Source organism: Varanus komodoensis, unplaced genomic scaffold (genome assembly GCF_004798865.1).
Source record: "Varanus komodoensis strain SLA01 unplaced genomic scaffold, ASM479886v1 scaffold6_2, whole genome shotgun sequence".
NCBI lineage: Eukaryota > Metazoa > Chordata > Lepidosauria > Squamata > Varanidae > Varanus > Varanus komodoensis.
The window spans coordinates 11,022,471-11,044,564 of record NW_025336346.1 but is presented as its reverse complement, the minus strand read 5'-3'; the positions used below and the strand labels follow the sequence as shown (position 1 = coordinate 11,044,564).

The 22,094-nt window shown below is 41.2% G+C and overlaps 1 protein-coding gene across 1 annotated transcript; it reads left to right on the top strand.

Annotated features, from left to right (window-relative positions):
- The first annotated feature begins 572 nt into the window (after window positions 1-572).
- On the top strand, window positions 573-18,455 carry RAB43 (RAB43, member RAS oncogene family). Its single transcript, XM_044451261.1, has 3 exons — window positions 573-805; window positions 8,960-9,143; window positions 10,839-18,455. The coding sequence occupies exons 1-3, from the start codon at window positions 596-598 to the stop codon at window positions 11,087-11,089; spliced, it is 645 nt and encodes a 214-aa protein (XP_044307196.1). The 5' UTR covers window positions 573-595; the 3' UTR covers window positions 11,090-18,455.
- The last annotated feature ends 3,639 nt before the right edge of the window (window positions 18,456-22,094 follow it).

Sequence of the window (22,094 nt, the reverse complement as noted above, 5' to 3'; positions counted from 1 at the left end):
GGGTTCGTCAATCTGTGACACACGAACACGCGTATGTGACTAGAATGGAGTAAAGTCGGCTCTATGATTTACATGGGGTTAAAATGCAAACCATGCTCAGAGTCTTCTTTCCAGCGAACCAGTTTTGTCCCCCTACTCTTTTGTTTGACATAACGGGAATGCAGAAGCAGTTGTGAAGCATGGAAGGGCAGCAGGGAGACATCTGAGCTGCCTGTGGCATAGGACTAGCAAGACCGAGCTCTAAACTTCCCTCGCTACACCACCGACTCTCTCCTAAGCCAGAAGTGCGAAGGCGGGTCGCCGGTCTCTCTCCCGTTGCCTCCGCCAAGGAGCACGAGGACAGCCCCCTTCGCGCCGCCCCGCCCGCCTCAGCCGGCCAACGCATGAGGAAAAACTTGAGCTCGCTCTGCGCATGCCCAGTCACCCGGTCTGGCAGGGCTGGGAGGATGCTGAGGCGGCCGCGGCCGCGGCCCAGACGGGAGCGAGGGGGGCGGCGGGCGGAGCGCTAGGCCGGGCCGGGCGCCGTGGAGCTCCCTGCTGCTGTGGAGCACGGGAGGCCGAAGGAGGGAGCAGCAGCTGCTCCGCCGCCGCCGCCATGCCCGGCCCCCCGGCAGCGCCCCCCGGGCCGGACCCGGAGGAGCGTTACGACTTCCTCTTCAAGCTGGTGCTGATCGGCGACGCCAACGTGGGCAAGACGTGCCTGGTGCAGCGTTTCAAGACCGGGGCCTTCGCCGAGCGCCAGGGCAACACCATCGGCGTGGACTTTACCATGAAGAGCCTGGAGATCCAGGGCAAGCGGGTCAAGGTGGGAGCCGGGCGGGACAGGACAGGCGGGAGTGAGACAAACAAGGGGCGAGGGGCTGACCTGCCGCCGCCGCCCCCCGCTAGCCGGCAGAGGGAGGCGTCGTGCGCCTCCCCTTCCACCAGTAGCCAGGGAGGTAACAGGTGTGCGGAAACAACAACAAGCTGTAGTTTGGGGAGGAGGGAGGCATGGCAGGCAGCCTCCCTTTCCCCAGAGACGGGATGGAATCAGACATCCGTGGATCTTTCTGCTAGGTCCTCCCCCTGGCATTCACTGAGAGGCGATGAGTTCATTGCCAACCAAGAGTTTGCAGAAGGGGCGGGGCTTGCGAACCAGAACCCTCTTACCTGCTCCTGGGTCTTTTATCCCAAATGGGCTACAGGGCATTTAAAACATCACACAATAAAGCAGTTGTCTGTCTACATCACGGGCAGTAAAGTAAGGGCATCAGGTGTGGAACAGCCTGTACCGAAATGCTGGAAAGAATATTTCTGGAAAGTGGCTATGAATTATGGAATTAAGGTCAATCTTGAGGGAGCTCAACAGTTTCAGGCTTACTTTAAAAAGATGATAGTTGAAGATATTAAAAATGGCTGCTCCATATAATCACTATAAAGTGAAGGCTTCAGGAAGATTTACAGGATATTGTATAGACTTTTCTAGTAATCAGGATGTGTTCTGGTGTCTTCTGGTTAACTTGATTTTAAGCTTTTGTAGTTATTTAATATATAACATGTTATATACTTCTCCCCCTAAGACCACTTTGGGCATGTGGTGAATGTTTTTAACCACAAGAGCCTGTAGTACAAGAAATACATCAATCTCTAAGGTTTCCAACCCATTATGTCGCTTTGCTATTGCACAGCCTCTGTATTGAGTTTCACACAGTTGCCATAGTCTATAAATTAAGTTGCAACCCATATGTATGTGACTTGACCATGCTAGGGAGTCACAGGCCATACGTGTGCTGTGTTTGCCTACTAATGCTGCATGTGAAAAGACCAGAAACCCAGTTAAAGTAGGCCCATCCTTGTGGAACTTTACACACTTAAGTACTTTGTTTTGTGTGTATGTTATCTCTGGCTTTGTTTTGTATGCCCAGTGTCACCTTTACATCAGGTTATATAGTTCAAAACATTTTTATTCCATGTTTTTTCTGAAGACTTATACATAAATGTTGCAGGCACCTAGATCCATGGACTACTTGTATCCCTTACATTGTAATGGTAATGCTTCACAGGAAATTGTCATCATTACTCTATTTCAGACTGGGAAACTAAAGGTAAAGTGTGTTAGTGTTTACATATGACAGTGAAAACTATTGTTGCTGCATCTCGCATGTCTGTAATGTGAATTTAAATATATATACTGGCTAGAATGCACTCTTGAATTTAAAATGGCTTCCATGCTTTCTGTTCTGTATTTATTAATATTTGCATATGTATATAAATAATGGGAGAGAGGCTAAAACATTTTTAGTATAGAATGAAATGGCCATAGCTTTTCCTTCAGATGTAATATAACAGGATTTTAAAAACTGGTTTGGAAAAGTGCTTTGGAGAGCATTAAAATTAAGAATTGCTTTAATGGACTTCAGCAAACTTTTGCAATCCCTTTATCAGCTGACAGTTTACCAAGGTGGCTTGGAAAACTGTTCAAAGTACTGAGAAAGTAAATAGAATGATTTTCCAGATCGCACCTTGGAATGGAAAGTAAGAGAGCAAAACTGTTGATCCACAGACAAATGTTATGCTCAGTCATCACAGTTATTGCCATGACTGTACTTCACAGATAGTGGCCATAGCACAAATTGAACTCAGAACTTTATGGCTGGGATCACTTTAATTCTATGATCCCAGTTACACTACAGTAGTGCAGTGGATAGCTTTCTAGCTTCATATACAAATGGAAAAAACCCTATTCTATTCTATCTATTCTATAATCATGTTTTACTTAAGTATAACACAGCTGATCGTTCTGGACTGCCCAGAAATAATGGTCATGGCTGAAATTGCTTTTTATGCGAAGACTAGGCTGTACAGTGAAATTGAAAGAAGGTATTTCTGGTTTTGGGGATAACATTTGATGTAGATCTCAGTCATTATTTGAAATAGTTTTGAATCGATTTTGATTTGTGTGTGTTATTTGATAGGGTTTTTTATTTGAAAGATCATCTTGTGTATTATTGCTGAGTTAGTTGTCTTGGCCCTTCTGTGATGAAGAAAAAAGCTGTTTGAAGAAAAGCATGTAACAGACAAGCCAGTTCTTTTGGAGCAGTGGTGTCCTCCTTGAATGCTGGCCACATAGCATCTTTGTTCCTCTGGAACACCCCCTCCCTAGTTGAAGGACTTAACATGACACAACTTGAAAGGGAAACAGCTGCCTGTAGAAATGCGGAACTTTTCCCTCTAAGAAAAGGGAAAAGTTATTTTCTGCAAACTCAAAATCATTTTTAATCCCTTTAAAAAATCTTGAGAAGTTTCAAAAAGTCATTTGTGGGTTCTGAGTTTCTGCAAAGACAGCAATCCATAATCAAGCTGCTTTTGCAGAATCATGCCTTTGAATCATGGCAGGGTGCATTTGATTTAAATCACTAGCTAGTAAGACTAGATTTAACTCTAGTCTTCTACATAATATGCATACATGCCTGCCTTACCCATAGGTACAGGAACTTCATTAAAATATTCCCAAACTGGGTCTCTTTTACAGCCTGCTGCCAGTATAGGTTTTCTCCAGGAAAATAATAATATAAGGCTATAACACAAAAAGATCCAAGGATTTGTGAAGTATTTTGCTCAAAAGGATTCACTTTCATTTTTACTGCTTGCCCCTCCTCACACTTAACTTCTCATAGCAATATATTCCACACTCAACAATCTTCTTCTATTCATTGCATTTTTTGAAACTTAGCACTTAAAAAGTAAGGGGTTGATTCTGTGTACATAGATTTACAAAGGAACAATGGGATTAAGGTCTTTTTCTCAGTTCTGTATGTTCATTTTATAAAATTTTTGCAGGTGAAGAAGAGGCATGTTATCTCTACACAAATTCACAGTTTTGAGAACTGTAAAACCAGGCATCTGTGATAATACCTCCTAGACAGAAAAATTGCCCAATAATCTTAGAGAAACTTCTGGAAGAGCATGACTGTGAATGGATTAATGGAATTCATTTACCAACAAATTTAAACACTGCATGAATATATAGCCTTATGCTGCATAATTAAAATTGATCCTTAGTTCATGGTGTATAACTATAATGAATCTTAAATGGAACATTATTTTTAGATAGATTTTTCCCCTCAAAAAGCATTTTATTTGAAAATCTGCTTTACATTTTAAAAAACTGATTTTTTGATTAGATATTATTTTCATCCACCTTTTTATCATGGCAATTGTAATGCCATTTTTAGAATATTGTTTTCAAAGCAAAGTGACTCATTCTCTTTCAGCCACAACCCCTATACATTACAGGAAAAAGTTGTTACATTCCCGTTTCCTAATGCTGTATCATAAAGGGAGAATTCTGTTCTGTACTAGGCTTGATTAGTTAGTTCTATATCCTTGCTTATCTCTCTTGCCACAGAAAAGGGGCAATGATTAGGATGGTAGGATGGCTAACCAAGAGACTGAATCAGTGTGCATGTTTATTTTCTGTGCTGAGGCATAGCTCTATCAAGAATATAGATCATAGAATCATGCAGCAAGAACAGTTCTGAAAAGCCTGTTCACCTTCAAAGATTATTTTTCCACAGCAGCATTCACTCATATCACATGTGACTACACACAAAAATAGAGACACTGAGACTATATTGTGGACTAAAATGCTGGTAGAGTGAAACATTTGCTGCCCATTTTGGAGATGCTGCGATGGAGGGCACATTCCAGAGGTGGGTAGGCCAAAGGCAGAAATGTGCAGGGTCACATATAAAAGTGGACAGAGCTGAAAGATCTAAAGATATCCAACATTACCAGCGTGTACTAGGAAATATGACTACATAGGTGTAAGCATGAACAGTTTATCTACTTTCAGATAAATGGAACAAGCCTTTTTGTGTCTACTTAAAAGAAAACAGGAAAGATACATGCTAAGAGTACAGAAGGTAGAGAAGGTTTTTTTTTTTTTTGCTTGTATGCTGTTAGAAGAGAGAACCATTTAATTAATATTTAAAGGTTTTATTTTTTATATATTTTGCTGAATATGTCCTTTATCTTTTTAACTGCTTTCTCTGTTTTCCTGTTGAGAAGGTTATCAAAGTGTTTTACTTAGGACACTGAAGCCTGGCTGAACTTAATGTTAGGCAAACAAATACAAATTGCAAAATTTCTGAGGACTCCACCTAGTACCAGGTGTTTTTCTGTTATGCACTTTTAAGAGTGGGGAAGCTCCTGCTTAAAAGCTAAAGCAGACTTCATAGACATGACAGAAATTAAAAATACATTTCCTGTGAATAGCAGTTAGACATACTATTATGGAAGAAATTAGAAGTACATAGTCTGCTTTTAGAGCCTAGTGGTAGACAGTAATCAGCATTTCACTGTTTTGAACTAATTCTGGGTAGTCTAGAATTTGAGTGGATTTGGAAATTCAAATACAGTTTGAATTTCTTAGTAATGTTCAGTATGTTGGGCTTGGCTGAAATGTTCCCTATATTTAAAGTTTTGGTCATGTTAAAAGCAGATAAATTTGTCAGTTTTGTTATCTGTGTGACTGCTTGTCTCCTGTTACTATTACAAAGCCATTGCCAAATAGACAGTGACTTGCTTCTGGGCTTTCCCCATGCTAGGATATAATGATTTTGTTATTATGCTTTTGACCTCTGAATACATAAGTTTGACTTTGTGCTGAAACAGATACTGCAATCGTCTAGATTATATGGACACTGTAGTTTCATTTTGGTTAGGTGAAACCTTAAGAATTAATCTTTATGAGTATCGTTCTAAGTTACAGAAGGCCATGGAATAGTTGATATGTCTATTGAAATAGGTTTTCAGAAACTCTGAAAACACGCAGTCATGGTGACACCTGTACTGTTTCGGGCTCATAACTGATCTGGATGTCGAGTATGAGTGTTTATCCACACAGAATCAAGCACACCAATAGGATTGGTTGCACAGAGCACAATGTGGTTTGTAAGCATTGGGAAAGCACAGTTGGCCTGGGAAAGGAGGACATTTTGAGGTTCTTATTTTCAGGGGTTTTTTTTTAATAATTCAAGCACATTCCAGGATTTCAAAAAACTATGTTAAGTATACCCAGAGATCAGTAATATCTCCAGCCAAGGGACATGCATGAACAGTACTCTCCCATAGGAAAAGTTAATTATATGATTATTAATTTTGAATTTTTAAAATGTTCAGCAACTTATAGTTCCAGTATTTAGGAAGTATTTGGCTGCTCGTTAACTGTTGGTAGCTGATTCATAAATTTCAGACAAAGTTTACCCAAAAATTGTTCTTGGGTCAGGTTCATCTTTTGTTTTGTACTAACAAAAGTTAATATGGGAAAAATCTTTCAACTCATTCATAACATAACATATTAAAAAAACAGCATTTTTCCTAGCAATTCAACTATTCTTTTAAAATCCTTGGTATAAGTTCCCTGCAACTGATGAAAGTGAAAAGGAAGAAAAGAATAAGGAGGTGAATAAACAGGTCCCACAGGAAACAATTTCCCCCCTCCCGTTCCCCACATAATAAAGGAAAAAATAGTTCTCCAGATATTGAAAAGGAATACAGACCATCTTCCGTGCTGAACTACTTAGGATAGGGGGATGCTGAGCAGTTTGCCGCCACCCCCAGCCATGTTAAATTACCAGTCAGATTCAAGATTGGTGGTATTCCAGAGAAAGAGATTTTTGGAACCACCATCCTTCTCCATCAAGAAAACCAGGTCCAGAGTATGACCTTTCTTATGTTTTGGGGCATTGACATATCGAGACAGCTCCATGGCTGTCGTCATGGCCATGAAATCCTCAGCTGCTCCAGACAAGGAGGTCTCAGCATGGAAATTGAAGTCCCCAAGGACCATTATCCTGGGGGACTTAAGAACCAGATCTGAGACCAGCTCCATCAGCTGAGGCAGGGAGACTGATAAAGTGCAGCAGGGTGGCCAGTACCTTAACAGAATCACCTGCCTATATCAGGGGCCCAACACACATTACAAACACTCCAGACCTTCACCTGAGGAGATAGGAAGCCTGGCAAGGTAGATTGAATCCTTATAGATTATTGTCAACCCTCCTCCCCGGTCTTCCAGGTGATGCTGGAGAGAGGGACCTCTTCTCCCACCCAGGTTTCAGTAATACATACCAGGCCAGCCTTCTCATCCATGATTAAATTGTGAATGAGAACACTTTTATTACAGACTGACCTGGCATTAACAACACCAGCAGACCTGAAGGCAAGCTCATATGGTTGCCTGGTATCCTGAGGCTGGGAGAAGAGCCAGAGGAGGGGCAGGGAGTAAGCATCTGTCCCCTCTTCTCCTAAAAGGGCATGCTCTGCCCTCATCACCTTAACACCCCCTACCCATCACCACCTGAATGGCTGCTCCCCTAAACTCCCCTCCTCCCAGAAGTCCATAGCAAAATGACCCTACTCTGATAGATAGCTCCTCCTGCCACCTCGCACTGACCAGGCACCAAACAGGCAATGCCCTTTGGTGCCGCCCAAGGGAGCTGCCCTTGCAGGTGCCAGAGAAATGAAGGTCCCAAGCAGAAGTCCTGCCCCCAGCGGCCAGGTGTCATTAGCAGACTGAGGTGGATCAGGATATGGTTTGGGGTAATGGGAGAGGGGCTCGCGTCACTTACTCATTGGTGATGTCCCAGGCAGTAGCCAGATATTTGGAGCACTATATTCTAGACAGCACACCAGATTACTGTGGCTTTTATTTAAACTTTGATGCAGTTACAACACATGAAGTTTTTTTTTTTATTGAAATCATTGTGTTGGCTATGTAAACAGTTTAAGATAGAAGTTAATAATCTATATGAACTGTACTAATCTTCTGTAAACCATCCTGAGACTTTTAAGTATGGGACAGTATAGAAAAGTTTTGAATAAATAAAACTTAGTTTTATTTTTTAAGCTCTGGGCAGCTATCTGAATTTTGATCTTTTCTTGCTAAATCCAGTCTTTTGTAATATAGTGTGCTGTCAAGTAATCCATAGTGAAACTTAAATTCTTGTGATGGAAGTGAAAGTGCATACATGTCGGTAAAAGCTGTTAATATTAGTGTGAAAGAAGGCAGAAGCCTAGAAGACAAACTGAAGATTTTTACAACTCTTTTTCTTGATTGCTTTCCAAGGGCTGAGGAGCATAGAAGCTGGAATCCAGAAAGGCTCCTTAACATGTAAAGGAGCTTACATCCCTGTGTTAGGGCTTCCCTTTTTTTTCCTCCAAGTCATGTCTTTGTGTGGTATTAGAGTCCACTCCCAGAGCTCACCAGATTTTTGGAAGAGGCTGGTTGGAGATGCTGGAATGAAGATCCTCAGGTAGAGGCCCTGCACACAAGGAGGTGTCTCCTGTTATAGACTGTGAACAAAAGCTACATGGGATTCCAGTTTATGCAGAGTTGTTGGTCACTAAGGCTGCCCAGTCTTGTTAGTGCTGAGAAGTGTTTTGTGCTGGCAGTGGACAGTTGTCTGCAAAATATTCTTCACAGCTTAAGACATACAAATACCCCCACCCCCACAAGTCCTGTCTGGTGGCCCCCACAGACCTCCAAGGGAAAAAAGGAGAAGCACTTGGCTCTATGATTCCTGCCAAAGAAGCCTCATTCCTACAGCTTAGAGTTCTGTGTATGCATCACAATTCCCCATGTAAGCACTAGAGTTGTTAAAGCAGAGTATCATTGTACATATCTAGAGTTTAAAAACATTGCTACTTTGAAAGGAGATTTCTGACTTGCAAAGTTGACTGCCCATGTAGCATGGGTATCCAGTCCTCCTCTTAAGTTGTTATGCTTTTTACATGGGATATTAAACTCAGCAAATGTGCGTGAGTGTTCATTCAAACTAATTTGCGCTATCTCAGTTCTATCGAACTAATTGGACTGAAATCAAATTTCTCTTATGCTTTCCATCAATGATAAAATAATCATAATACCTGAGAAATTGAAGAGATGGTTACCTGACTTTCTGTTTGTTCTGTTTAGTTGCAGATCTGGGATACAGCTGGCCAGGAAAGGTTTCGAACCATCACTCAGAGTTATTACCGAAGCGCCAATGGAGCTATCCTAGCTTATGACATCAGCAAGAGGGGCTCCTTCCAGTCCATTCCTCGCTGGATCGAGGATGTAAGGAAGTATGCCGGCTCCAACATAGTACAACTGCTAATTGGTGAGTGGGAATTCACTTACTGTCTGGATTGCTAGTAGAAAATTGAAAGCTTTGGCTTTCCGCAGTCTCTGCTACAAGTCCCATGGCCATGTTGTGCATCTCTGTTTCTCAGAACAAGCTGACTTAGGATTCAGTGGTCTCCCTTGTTTTTATTGAACCTTGTTTATTTAAAGGCAGTCTTTCAACGCCATGGGATTGCAGGCTTGGTGCAGGGTCCCTTGCTCTCTTTAGCAGCCTTCACACTGCTACTACGCCGCCTTCCGTTCCTACTGCCACAGTGCAACTCTCCCTCCCTCCCTGCTCTCACCAGCTCTGGCCCTAGTCCAGAGAGTCCCCGTATGGCAGCAACAGAAAGGTGGTGAGCTCTCTGGGATGAGGTTGACAATGGCAGGGAGGGTTGGAATCTCACTGGCCCTGGGCACACAGCTGAGATAACATGAGATGCTCACAAGAGCCCTAGAGACCTGCAGCAACAGAGGGCCAGCAGCTACTCTGAACAACTTTCCCAGCTGCTTTCTCACAGTCGTACAGGCAATCCTCAGGTTATGAATGAGTTCCATTTCTGAGAAAATGGAAATTCATCTTTAAGTCAAATTTGAATGTAACAGTGGGACCTCCACAGTCATGGGGGCCAGGGGTGCAGGACCCCTGTGAAAGTGGAAAAATCACAAATAACTCTTAACACCCCACCCTGCCCAAACTCACCAGGGCCACCTCTTTGCAGCAAGGAAATGCCAGAGAGATTTCCCTGTCCAAATGGGCAGAATAGAAAGGCATGCTTCGAAGACCTCCCTCTCTACACTCCCACTTCCTCTCTCTCTATGGTGATGACAATTTCTTACAATATTTTTTAAAAATTAATAGCAGTTTGTTCATAAGTATGGGTTGTTCATAACTCAGATGTTCATAACTTGGGAACTGCCAGTATATGCCATGGTGGGAAAGTGGCTGATGAACTCTTAGTATCTGCTGGTGTTGCTGGTGTGTGAACTGGAGTTTGGGGTTGAAGAGCAGTGCAATTTACTGCTCATACCTGCCAGTGGTAGAGCATCAAATTTCTCTTTAAAAATGCTAAAGAAAGACAGGAGACCATCCTGAATGGGGTGAGCTGTAGCATGTATGTAAGGGATCCCTCAAAATCAAGCAGATCAAAAGGGTCCTTCCTTGACCAAATCTTTCTTTGAGCAGAAAGTCCCTTCTTCTTGCAGATCCTGGAACCAGCCACTTGTTAGGGATGCATGTCTTTCTTCTGTGCAACTTACTGATACAAAGGTTGTCTGCAGGTGAACAATTGTGGAATAAATATTCAATATCCCACTAGTTTCAGGGAGAAAGGAATTAAAAAATAGCATGAACTGGTTGGTCTAGAAATAAGTAGTTTTGTTAAGGGTGATGTAAGCTGCTTTGAGCTCTTAAAAATGGGATATACACCTAGTAATAAATAAATAAACTTTCACCTGCTTGCTCTCATCTCTGAGAAATCAGTGGCTGCTTAATTCCAACCTGGCTATGTGCTTCTTCTTTTCTTCTTCAGGGCCCTGCAGTTCTCCAAGAATAGTTGCATGGCTCTCCGCTGTTACCCCCTCACACACACGCTCACCATTTTCCCCTATGCTCCCCTGACTGGGCACTTTCCCTGACCACAGGACTTGCATTTAAAATGAATATATAAACAGCTTCACTTTCTCCTGCCAGGAAACAAGTCTGACCTAAGTGACCTTCGGGAGGTTCAGCTGGAGGAGGCTCAGAGTTTGGCTGAACACTACGATATCATCTGTGCCATAGAGACATCTGCAAAGGACTCCAGCAACGTGGAGGAAGCTTTTGTGAAGATGGCCACAGAGCTCATGATGAGGCACGGAGGGCCTGTGTTCAGTGAGCAAAACACAGACAGCATCAAACTTGACAGCAAGGATGTAGTAGAAGGATGGGGCTGTGGCTGCTGATACAGCAGAGGAGATACTTCTAAATGTTACTGGAATTTCAAGGGTACTCTCCCCCCTCCCCCCATCCCCACACACACGCATCCCCCCACCCCAGAATCCACTTCCCGCAAGCCCATTGTTTTCATAGGTTAGGCATTAACATTTTCAGAACATTTTAAAAAAGAACTGACTTCATTATATGGATCTAAAAATACATGGCAGTTATTCTTTCCAACAGATTCTTTGAAGCAGAACTAGAGTCACTTGAAAGTGAGTTGCACAGAGGGAAACCACTGGGATCTTCTCATTTGAACTTGAACAAGAAATTCTTGAATTGTAACTTCCTCTACATTGGATCTTGTCAATGAATATGATGCTTCTTTTAGGTCAGCAAATCTTAACACTGCCTTTCTCTCTTTCAACATTCCACCAAGTAGCAGTAACCACAGAGGGTCAGACAGTCTTTCTGCCCAGGAGTTTCAAGTATGAAATACTTGATTTTTTTTAATATAGGAAAAAGCAGCTGCCATTTGTGCAAAATGAGGAACCTCCATAGAATTTAGACTTTCTGTAGACATTACCATGTGTATGGGGAGGGAGGTTGCTTACTACTGCTGGTGCAGTTCTAGCTGGACAGATGTTTTTCTCCCTTGTACAGAAGCCAGCATGACCAGTACTGAACTCTACAATGAAACAGGGCTACCTTTTTTTTCTTGCTGTCCACTATCAAATACTTGATCCTAACCACATTTCATTGGATATAAGTCCCACTGATTTCAATGGAAACTTCTTGGAAGTAAATGCCTTTGAAAATTTATCAGGCTTACTTCTAAGAAAATAGGCTTAAGATTGTATTATTAAGATAGGTTTGCTAATCATTTATGTTGTACCATTTTAATAGTCTCTTCCTCAGAGTTAGTAATGTAGATGTGAATCCTCAACTTCATTAATTTCATAATTTACATTTTGCACTCTTGAAAGAAGGAACACTTGCAAATTTCTTTTTTTTTACACTTATCCATTTGCTTCTCTAATTCAGGTTTCATTGAAAATTAGTTCCAGCTGTTCATTAATTTTGCTATTGGAGTAGTTAGATGTTATTCTAGCTAGAGTTTCTTCATGCTTAACTTTGGGATACTAGATATGAGGAGGAAATTATAAATTGACAGAGGACTCTGTGAAGCCTGGATCCATGGTTACTTTTCCAGAGTTAGCTCCTCATGAGATTTCTCTAGGTCAGTATTCTTAAGAAGTTACTTGAGGGTACAGAATCTGTACTGTTGGATGTAGGTGAACACTGTGAATTTTCCTGGAATGACCACTCATGTCATGGAGCCCTTAATAAGTCATGTAGCAATCCCCTTTTATATCAGAAATCAGCTCAAGAGCTCTTAATATGGAGCACATTTTCTGATTCTGTAAGATATTCCTTTGAAATCCTTGAGCATGTTCCTCCCACTGCTTCAGTCCAGAAATGTATATCACATTACATTCTTTAAATTGTTACTCATCCTTCTGCAGGAAGAATTTCTACTATTGATAGAAAGCCATGGAGTCTATTAATAAAAAACCCTCTTGACCATTTTTGTTCAATATATTTAACTTAAAGTTATTTTCTTATATATTTATGTCAGACTAAAGTTATGCCTGCAGTTTAGACATGCAGATGTTAGCAACAGTTTCCCTTTTTGAGCACCTTAAAGTTTAGTATGAATAGTGAATAGAGTATCTGCAAGTTTCTTTAGCAAGCCTTTACAGTGCTTAACTTTTGGCACCCTAAAAGGACCTTATTTCAGAGCACAGGGCCAAAATAGGTATTTGCAATTGGACATGTTAGAAAAACACAGACTAACAACATACAAAATTCAAGGTGATATTATGAGAAACATCCAGTTATGATGACTTCTGTTGGCATGAGTGAAGATAAGGATAAGGCTGATGTCAGCAATCTGTTTTTAAAATATAAGTATTACTAATCGGAGAATCAACTTTATATAGAAACAATTTCACCGATTTTGTTTTTTGCGATATACTGCAGCTGACTGTATAATGAATTTAGTTTTATAACTTATCCTACTTTCTCCTCCTCAAAGACAGACACGCATTGGTTCCTGCTGGCCTTGCTGTTTGAATTTTTGCTTGTAGTATAGAAATGGTGTGAGACGTGACGGATAGCCTTTGCTCCTAAACAGTGCTTTATACCACTGTTCTTCAGCAACACTGTGCTTTAACTTACAGAAAAGTTACTATAACTAGACACTGGGGTTAAGCGAAAGGGTTTTATTCGGTGGGTGCAACAGCCCTTGCCCAGTAAAATAAATGGAAGCTGCACAGCATCTGCACTTCATGAACTGAGCCCACCAGCTTTCGACCAAGTCCTAAATTGATGTGCCAGTGCATGAGACTTTACATCCCAGCCAGGTTCCATTCAGTTCAGTGGGATGGAGGGTTGTAAGAATCTTCTCCAGCTAATTATGTAATTACTGTTACATATTTAGGATCACTTTGGGCTGGTGTGACATGAAAGTTCTCTGAGAAATGTTTTCCTAGAAAGTGTTCATGTGTCAGGACCTTATATTAGGTTGTGTTATCTGTGTAAGATTTCCAGGTTTTATATCAACAGGATCTTGCTGGATTTGCTTACAGGATTGTATTCACAAACCCAGTTCCAAGAGTTATTATGGGAACATCAAATGTTATTTCAGAATTAACCCATTTCTTCAAATGTATACATGTTAAAGTCTACTGATAATGTGCCTGTTAGAAGTCTTTGGCATTTTTTCTTAGGATGTAGTCTAGGAAGGAATGAATAGCACCTTTATTGTGGTTCTATATGAGCCCTTGCTGATCAGTACTAGCTGTAGCCCTCTAAACATTATAAAGGTGCTCTTTTTTGTTGCATTCATTAACTGTTGGCATAAGTACATTTATGATTAGGCTTTAGAGAGTGCTGCAAGCTGTCTTGTTCTGCCTGTATGGAAACTTCTGGCATTTGTTGGAATGGTTGTCCTGTGAGAGAGATGAGCTGTTGGCAGAATAATGCAGGAAAATGGCCCCTGCCAAAACCCCCTGTGGACCTGCATGTAATTGAGTGCAGAGGAGGGGTTGCTGCTGAGTGGCCTGAGCATTCTGCTAAGATCTGGGCTTAAACCTGATGCTTTATCAGTTAATAGTTCGTGTTAGTGCCTTGGTGAAGGTTGCAGGGGCTGCTTGTCCCATATTAGGAGAAAGAGAAGGGATATGCGTCCATTATGCAAAAAGAGGGGGGAATCATGTAATGCTCTGATTTCTGGAAGGCCTCTTCAGAATGGCATTGTGGGCTCGTATCCCCACAAGTGGGACTCATCCATAACTTTTAAAAGGAGAACTTGCCAACAAAATGTTTAGGGACACCCGCCCCTTATCACTGGAATAAACTTGAGCACTTTATTTTTCTTCAGTCTTTATAGTTGAATTGATGGATATTTCTCACAAGTTCTTGTATAAGGAATCTTTTGAGGAAATTTCTCAGTAAAATATAAAAATAGTCACCCATTTTAGAGGTAGGAAACATGAGTGTAAGTGCAGGAAAGAAATCATATTTCTGACAGCAGTTCCTTTTCTTCAGACTCAGGGCTGATGCACACAACCTTTGCAGGTTGGACTGATGCGGATCGTTAGTTGACTGGGCGGGCGCAGAGTAGTCACCTGATTGCTTTGCTAGATGGCCAGATCATCGGTCAGCTCGTATGAGTTGGCCTTCAGTTGCAATGTACATGATCTGTGAAGTGTGTCTAGTTTAGTGAGACACTATAATGCTATATTGTGACTTCTTTGTCTAGATCAAGTTTTCTTAAATAGTTTTACAAAACTAAAGTTGCTTAGATTGATAAAGTTGCTTTTATTAACATCAGTAGAGCAAGATACAGCACACTTGCATGCCAAAGACAAAAAAAGTGAGGGACTAGTTTGCCCACTTCAATGCAGCACAAAATTCTGGCCCATAGGTGAGTTTCCGGTGTATCACTGGTAGCATATACCAGATTCTGATGTTGATACTGGTAATAATCTTTCAATAATTTCTTCAAATGTGACACATTTCTTAAAGGAATCAAAGTATATGACATATTTTCTAAACAAACACTTCATTGCAGAGAAACAAAGCTATTTTAGCACAACAGTACCATTCATAATTGATGGCACTGCACAGGTATTTGACTGGTTCAAACTGAGTACATTTTGTAGCAGTTTTATAAATAAGGTATACATCTCTCTAAGATTAGGTTCTATTTCTGTCCAAAATAATCTTGCAGTACAGGTGTGAAGTGAGCACATTAAATGAATGATTTCATAACATGTGATTAGAGTTTGTGGCATAAACATTAGAACATTTGGCAGCTGTGAGCTGCCCAGAGAGCCTTTTGGTATGGGGCAGCATACAAATGCAATAAATAAATAAGCAAACATTTTCTGAGGTACTTGAACATTATCTAGGTGTTTTGAAGGATTGCTTAGTTTTTGGAAAATGTTCTATTTTACTGTACAACACTCAGTCTTGAAATAGTGTTATTTATAGTAATGATTTGCATTGAAAATTTCCTCAATAGACTGCATACTGGAAAACAATCTAAAATAACCTTAGATATTACATATGTCCTTAATGGCTTATAGGATGCAATCCGCTCTTTGCTACATAGAAAGAAAGGAACAGCTGATGAGTACAGTTGGCTTCCCCTTCTTTATGTAGACAGTAGTTGTCCACATGAATATTACTGTTCCAATCCACACAGTTTATGTGGGTTTTTTAGATAGTTGCCTTATAAACCTGTTGGTAAAGTTAATCTTAATGCATAATCTATGCAAATATTTATTACTCTAAGAAATATATTTAGTACAGTGCCTTTCCTTTGCATTATGTAAAACATCTGAAACTGAGTAATGTTGGAAGGATGTAGATGTGTTCATTTGTGACTTTGGCAAATTACTAGATTGGATGCACATGCTGAAGCAACAATCAGCTAGATTAGTAGATAATTTAACATGCAGTTACACAGTTCAAGAAAGATTTTATACATGATATACAGATACAAAGAAAAACTTGACACATCTCTCTTTGTACCTCCTATGTAATATTGAGGAAGGAATTTTCACATTTCCATAGGATGGGGAGAAGTGACCCGATCTCTTCTCTTACTCATTTTTTCTAATATGCATAACCCTTTAAAAATCTCTAAGTGAATTTCATATTTGCTAATAACCTCTATTGTGAATAATGCAAGATCAGGCCCCAGTACCTTTGACTCCTCTTTCTTTCCTTCTAAAAACTGATCTGCAATATTTCCTGCCTCTCTCACATCTTGGCGTCCTTTCCTTTCCCCGTTCCTTGCCCCACCCAGGTTTCTCTGGCCCTACTATAGAAATGACACTGCGCTGGACTTCTTTCCTAGCTTCCAGAGTAAGCAAAGAAGTGACAGCATCTGAAGGGAGAACTGGGTGTGGTTTTGTTGTTGTCGTTGTTGTTTTAATTGCTCAGATGGGCAGAGCTGTCAGAAGTCTGGAAAAATGTGGAACATGAGGAACGAAGTAAAGAAAATATGCCAAATAACAGTGTGATTTTGTGGATGAAGGCTTTTCCCATAACTCTGAGCTTGTGCACCAGAAAGTAATTTCCATTGAAATCATGGGACTCTTACCTACATACGTTTTGGATCAGTGTCAGTCTCTGCCTCACTGTACTGCAGTTCTGAATCCCTACTAATTTGTATAGCTAAGAAGGAAATGTACAGGGTATGGTAATACTGAGACAATCTGGAATGGTTTGATGTTATGGTTGCATAAGATGCATATTTAGATATATCTTAGCTGCTTTGATTGTATTTTGAAAAAATAAATTGCATGAGTGAGTTACATGCATGCTCTTAATATTATTGGTATTAGTCAAAGTCCTCCTACAGTGATAATAACTTAATAACATTAAATTTTCAGTTATTTGTATTGTGGTAAGCAAAATGTAGGGAATATTTCCCTCTTGCCTTCACCCTGAACTATAAAATTGGAGAGATCCAATTCTTAAGGACTGCCTACTTCTCTAAATTCCCAAATATTTAGATTCCTTTTACTCAATAAGCAGTGTGCCCATATCTGAGGCAATCCCCCCCCCCGCCCAGAAAAAAATCTCAGAAGACAGATCTGCATGGAGGACCAGGCTATCATACACTGATAAGTTCTAAACTTGCACTGCAATGCAGATGAGACAGACATCTCTGTCTGCTGTCTCCAGCCTAGGCACATACATCAGGAATATGGAGCATGGGTATTTTTTCAGTGTAGTCAGAACTGTATGACCAAAAGTACACAAGAGTGTAAGTGGAGACAGACACAACAGTTTACTTAACATTTGGAAAACCTTAGAAGACTTTAAAATTAAAGGACAAATACTTCCCATTGGATGTCTTAAGCACAAACATGGTATTTTGTAGAAGAGACTGTATTTTGAGATGAAATGCAGAAGTGAAACAGACATGCACTTCGTGTTTAGTTTTTTGTCTGTCTTTTGCATGGGGGAAAGATACAGATGCACATTGGGGTAGGTTTGCCTAGTAGGAACAGTGCCACTTTCCATGATTCAAGAGTGTATCTGTGCTATTACTTATTATCTGTTGCTTTAGTTTACTCAGATCATAGCCTGATGTTAGTATCTGTAGAGAAGTGAGGAAGGAGTATACATTTGGGCATTTCTGGGGTTGAGGGGATGCATGTTTGTGAGTGTGGTGGTGTTGACAAAGATTGGATCTGATAGCGGGGAAGTTATTTTTAGGGAATGCTTTAGTGGTAAATGTGGGTGCCGTCTTTGGAGGTTCCTCATGTGCTCTATGCTGTCAGTGGCATTTCCTGCTTTGCAATAATGCCTCACTTGTTGGCATCAGGTGGCTAAAGAAATCAAATATTCCAGAGACATGCAGCTTGCATGAGCTGTAAAGAAGGCCTGGCTCACATACGTAGTGGGGAGAAAGCTCTGATTCATATTGAATTCACTCACTTCATTCCAAAAGGGCCTAAAGGCTTGAAGAACTCCGGTGTTACTGAAGTGTTCTGCATTTTCTAGAACAGTTCTATCGCTTGTAATAATCAAAGCTTCTGAGAACAGGCACAGAGCCCATCTTTCTGATCACCGGCAACTATCTTGCTTCTCTAGCACAGTGTTTACCAGAAGAGGTGGAATGCAAGATAACAAGGGAACAAAGCTTGCATACAATAGTCAATTTTGACATTTTACTGTCACCTATTTATGAATTTATAAGAAAAAGTTTATTTTTAAAAATTATGAAACCTACTTTTTTTGTAAATTTTAGCAAGGTCAGTAGCAAATGCATTGTAATGTGTATAATTAAAATGAGCATTTGACAAATTGTGCGTGTGTGTGTGTTTTAATTAACTCTGCTATGGACTGGCAGCAGTTGCATGTCATTGTTTGTCAAACTTCCAAAGCAAATGAGGAATCAAAGAAATGAATTTATCTGTCCACCCATCCAAAAGCAGGACCCTTGCCTGCAGAAGATGGATTTAGTCTCAGAAATAAATGCTTTGCTCACCTGATTAGATTACTGAGTGTGCTTTTGCAGGGATGCTTGTGAGGAGTGTGCAGAAACTGCAGCTGGTGCAGTACATCAGCCAGATGTCTTTCTGTTGCATTGTTTTCAGGCCACTGACTGTGCATCAAGTGCATTGGAGTCTGACTTGTTTCCTGCCCCAATTTAAGGTGTTGGTGCATATTTGTAAAGCTGCACATGGTTTAGGGCCAGGATATCTGAAGAACTGCCTCCTTCCATGTGACAATGCCCATAGGTTGCACTAAACTTCAAGACCTCTTAGATGTCCCACCACCAAAAGGGGTCTGGACCAGGGACTTTTTCAGCACCCAAGGAATACTGTGTTACCTCCCCTATACCCACTTGAGGTTAGATAGTGTTTAAGTAGGCAGCAAAAACATTTTCTTTTCACCTTGCTTGTTTCCAGTTACAGGAAATACTTCCCCATAAAAGGAGGAAATGCATGAACACTATTCCCCCCATATCACTGCAGCCCTGTCATTGTCTTAAGGACATTCCTGGCAGCTTTTCAGTCTGCCTCCCAGAGCCAAAAGGGATTCTTGAGCCAGGGTGTCGGGTAATAATACCAATTAAATCCATTGCACAGATGTCAAGGACCCAACGCATCTGAAGTTCTTATGTAACTGCTGAGATTTTAAAATTCAGGGAACTTCATTTAGCAGCTGCTAAACCTAAAACAACTGTTTCAAAAGTAGCAGTTGCAGTTGGATGCAATGTTTGTGCTGTTTGGCCCCCATTTTGTGGAAGTACAGTAAAATGCTTTTGGGCATTTGGTCCCCAAAACAATCACTTCAGCCTGGGATTCCTGCAGCTTCAATGGAAGCTCACAAGTTATTTCCATGTCTTGACATTTGTTAAAAGTTGCTCTTGCAATCATCAATAACAAAAATGACATACAGGTGAATTGCAGTAATTTAGACTTGGGTATAACATTTACAAATAAAGTAAGTCAACAGCCTGCCATGATTCCATTGGTCAAAAAAGGCAGGTGAAAACATTCACAATAGAGCAGGGAATGGGAAATGTGAGTACTGCAAATGAGCAACTGAGCTGCTTGCCACAGTTCAGTTCTTTATGGTCATAAGAAAAGCCTCGCTGCATCAGAAAGACCAAGGATCCATCTAGTCTAGCATCCTGCTTCCATGCAGATCCCTTGTAGGCAAGACCAATATTGAGTAACTCTCCCTTGCAAATGCGGCCTCTGAAATATGGGAGTATGTATGTCCACAAGATCATGGTGAAGACTATAGCTCTGGTGCCATGCATGCTACTCACGTGGGTTCTGGGTGGCTTGTTAACCATGGCAACAAGGCACCCTGTCTGGATTTGCACAAGTTGGGGAGCCACAATGCCAAAGGTAACTTAATCCCTGGCATGATGTGGGTGGTTTGTTAACCATGCCAAGAACCCACCCTGACTGGGTTGACATGACACAACAAACAGCAGTCCACCCCTGCCTCAGTTTGCATTTAAAGCATGTTGGTCAGCATGCAGCAACAGACCCCACAGGAAGGATATCTGCTGCTAGCTATGCCCTTTCCCAGTATATTCTGTCCCTCTCTATTTCACCAGATTAAATAATGTGTGTCCCAAGAGGCACATCTGCCATTGTGCTGTTTCTGCACTGGAGGGTATCCCTTTCCTCATGTATACATCTATACATGCACGTTTGTGTGTTTGCATTTCTGCACACTCGGGGTTTCTCTTAAGCACACCAATTCCCCTCTTGTTTCTCAGTGGCCCTGCACTGGGACCAACCCTGCTGCCGCTCACAGGCTGAATTTACTGTTGGGGAGAGCTGGCCTAATTCTCTTTTAAAACAGGCATAAGAGATTTTGCCGAATTTCAAGTTCCTTCAGCTGTAGCCAGCATAGCCAATGGTGAAGGATGATGGAAACTGCAGTCCATCATGTCCAATCCCTATTTTACAGAAACCTGAGCTACTGCCATCACATCTTAAAACAGTACGCCAAATTAAAGATCCAAGCATTTCTGTCTTGCCCAGATAGAAACTCTTCTCCAAATACCAACAAAAACCCCATCAAGGCAAAAACCTACTATTAGTTTCCCATGAACTTGAAAGATGGCAGGCCTTTTATTGTGGGTATATAGAACAGAGTTAGTGTTGTGTAAATTGCCTTCCCCAACCTGATGCCCCCACCTGCTTCCAGCCAGCATGGCCAGGAAACTTTGCCCGATGTGTTCAGAAGGTGTCTGGTAGCCAAGGGCTGCTCTAAGCGCTCAGACCTTTCTTTTACGTACCTCTGGTCCGCCTCTATTGACAGATGGTGAGAAGCGGAGGGTGAAGGGCCAGCTGGTTGTTACTCAAGTAAGGGCCACATGCATTTATTCCAATAATGCAGCTGAAGCTGTGGCACCCTTTGCACTTCTACAACCATCCTTTTGGCTGTTCTTTTGTATCCCTCGTTGGATTGTCACATCTCTACACTTCTGGCTTCACTCTCAGCATGGGCCCTTTGAATGAAAACTTAATCTTTTGTCATGTTTCAGGAGAGTGTTGTTCTAAAAACTCAACATTGCAATATAGTGTGCTTGAATTCGAGCACAAAGGAAAATGATTAACTAAATGCCACATAAAACTGTTAGCTAGTCACTAGGAACAGAAACACTGGACAAACTGTTCTGTTCTGCTGCCCTCTAATGGATAATGAAAAGAGTAAATAGCAAATTAATTTCTCCCAGCAACAGCTGCCGAAAACAAGTTTATTTTTCCAGCAGGAACTTCTAAGAAAATGGTCATGAATCTCAACTCACTGAATAAACTAGTAGTGGCTTTTTTGGAAAGGGATTTGGCCCAACATTAAAACTGCCTGACTGCTCTACATTCAGTAGATATATTGAGCTCAGTGTAAATTAAAATGTTGCTTTTTTGCCACAGCTGTGGAAGGCAATTATGTAGGAGCCATATTCTGTAATGTGCTTTTTGTATACTGGATGCTGCAATGCTTTCAATAAAGGCTGCACTTTTAAAAAGTGCAATAGTATTTTGTTTCTTTTTCAGCAGTAGGCAGAGATTTCAGTCCTTTGCAAGCTTTCCAGTGGTATCCCACCATGGCAACAATATGTCTCCTGAATTTTCTTGGGCTCACTCTTCATCTCTCACCCCAGCCATGAGCTTGCTCCATATATCCAGGCAACCTGATCTCAGCAAGCTACACCTGTAAGCAAGGTGCAAAAGCCGACCTACTCGACACAGCAGGAGGACAGGAAGTCCTCCAACTTAGCAGTGGTTCTACAGGGTTCCAAGCAGAAGTCTTTGTTTGCTCTTCAGCGAGATGCCAGAAATTCAACCTGGGCTGTTTGGAATGCAAGCCATGTCATGCTGTACCTTAAACTATTAGTCCATTAGTAGTTCTGAGGCTGACAAGAGCACAAATACGGCGTAGCCTTTTAACATTCTCAATATGAACAGTATT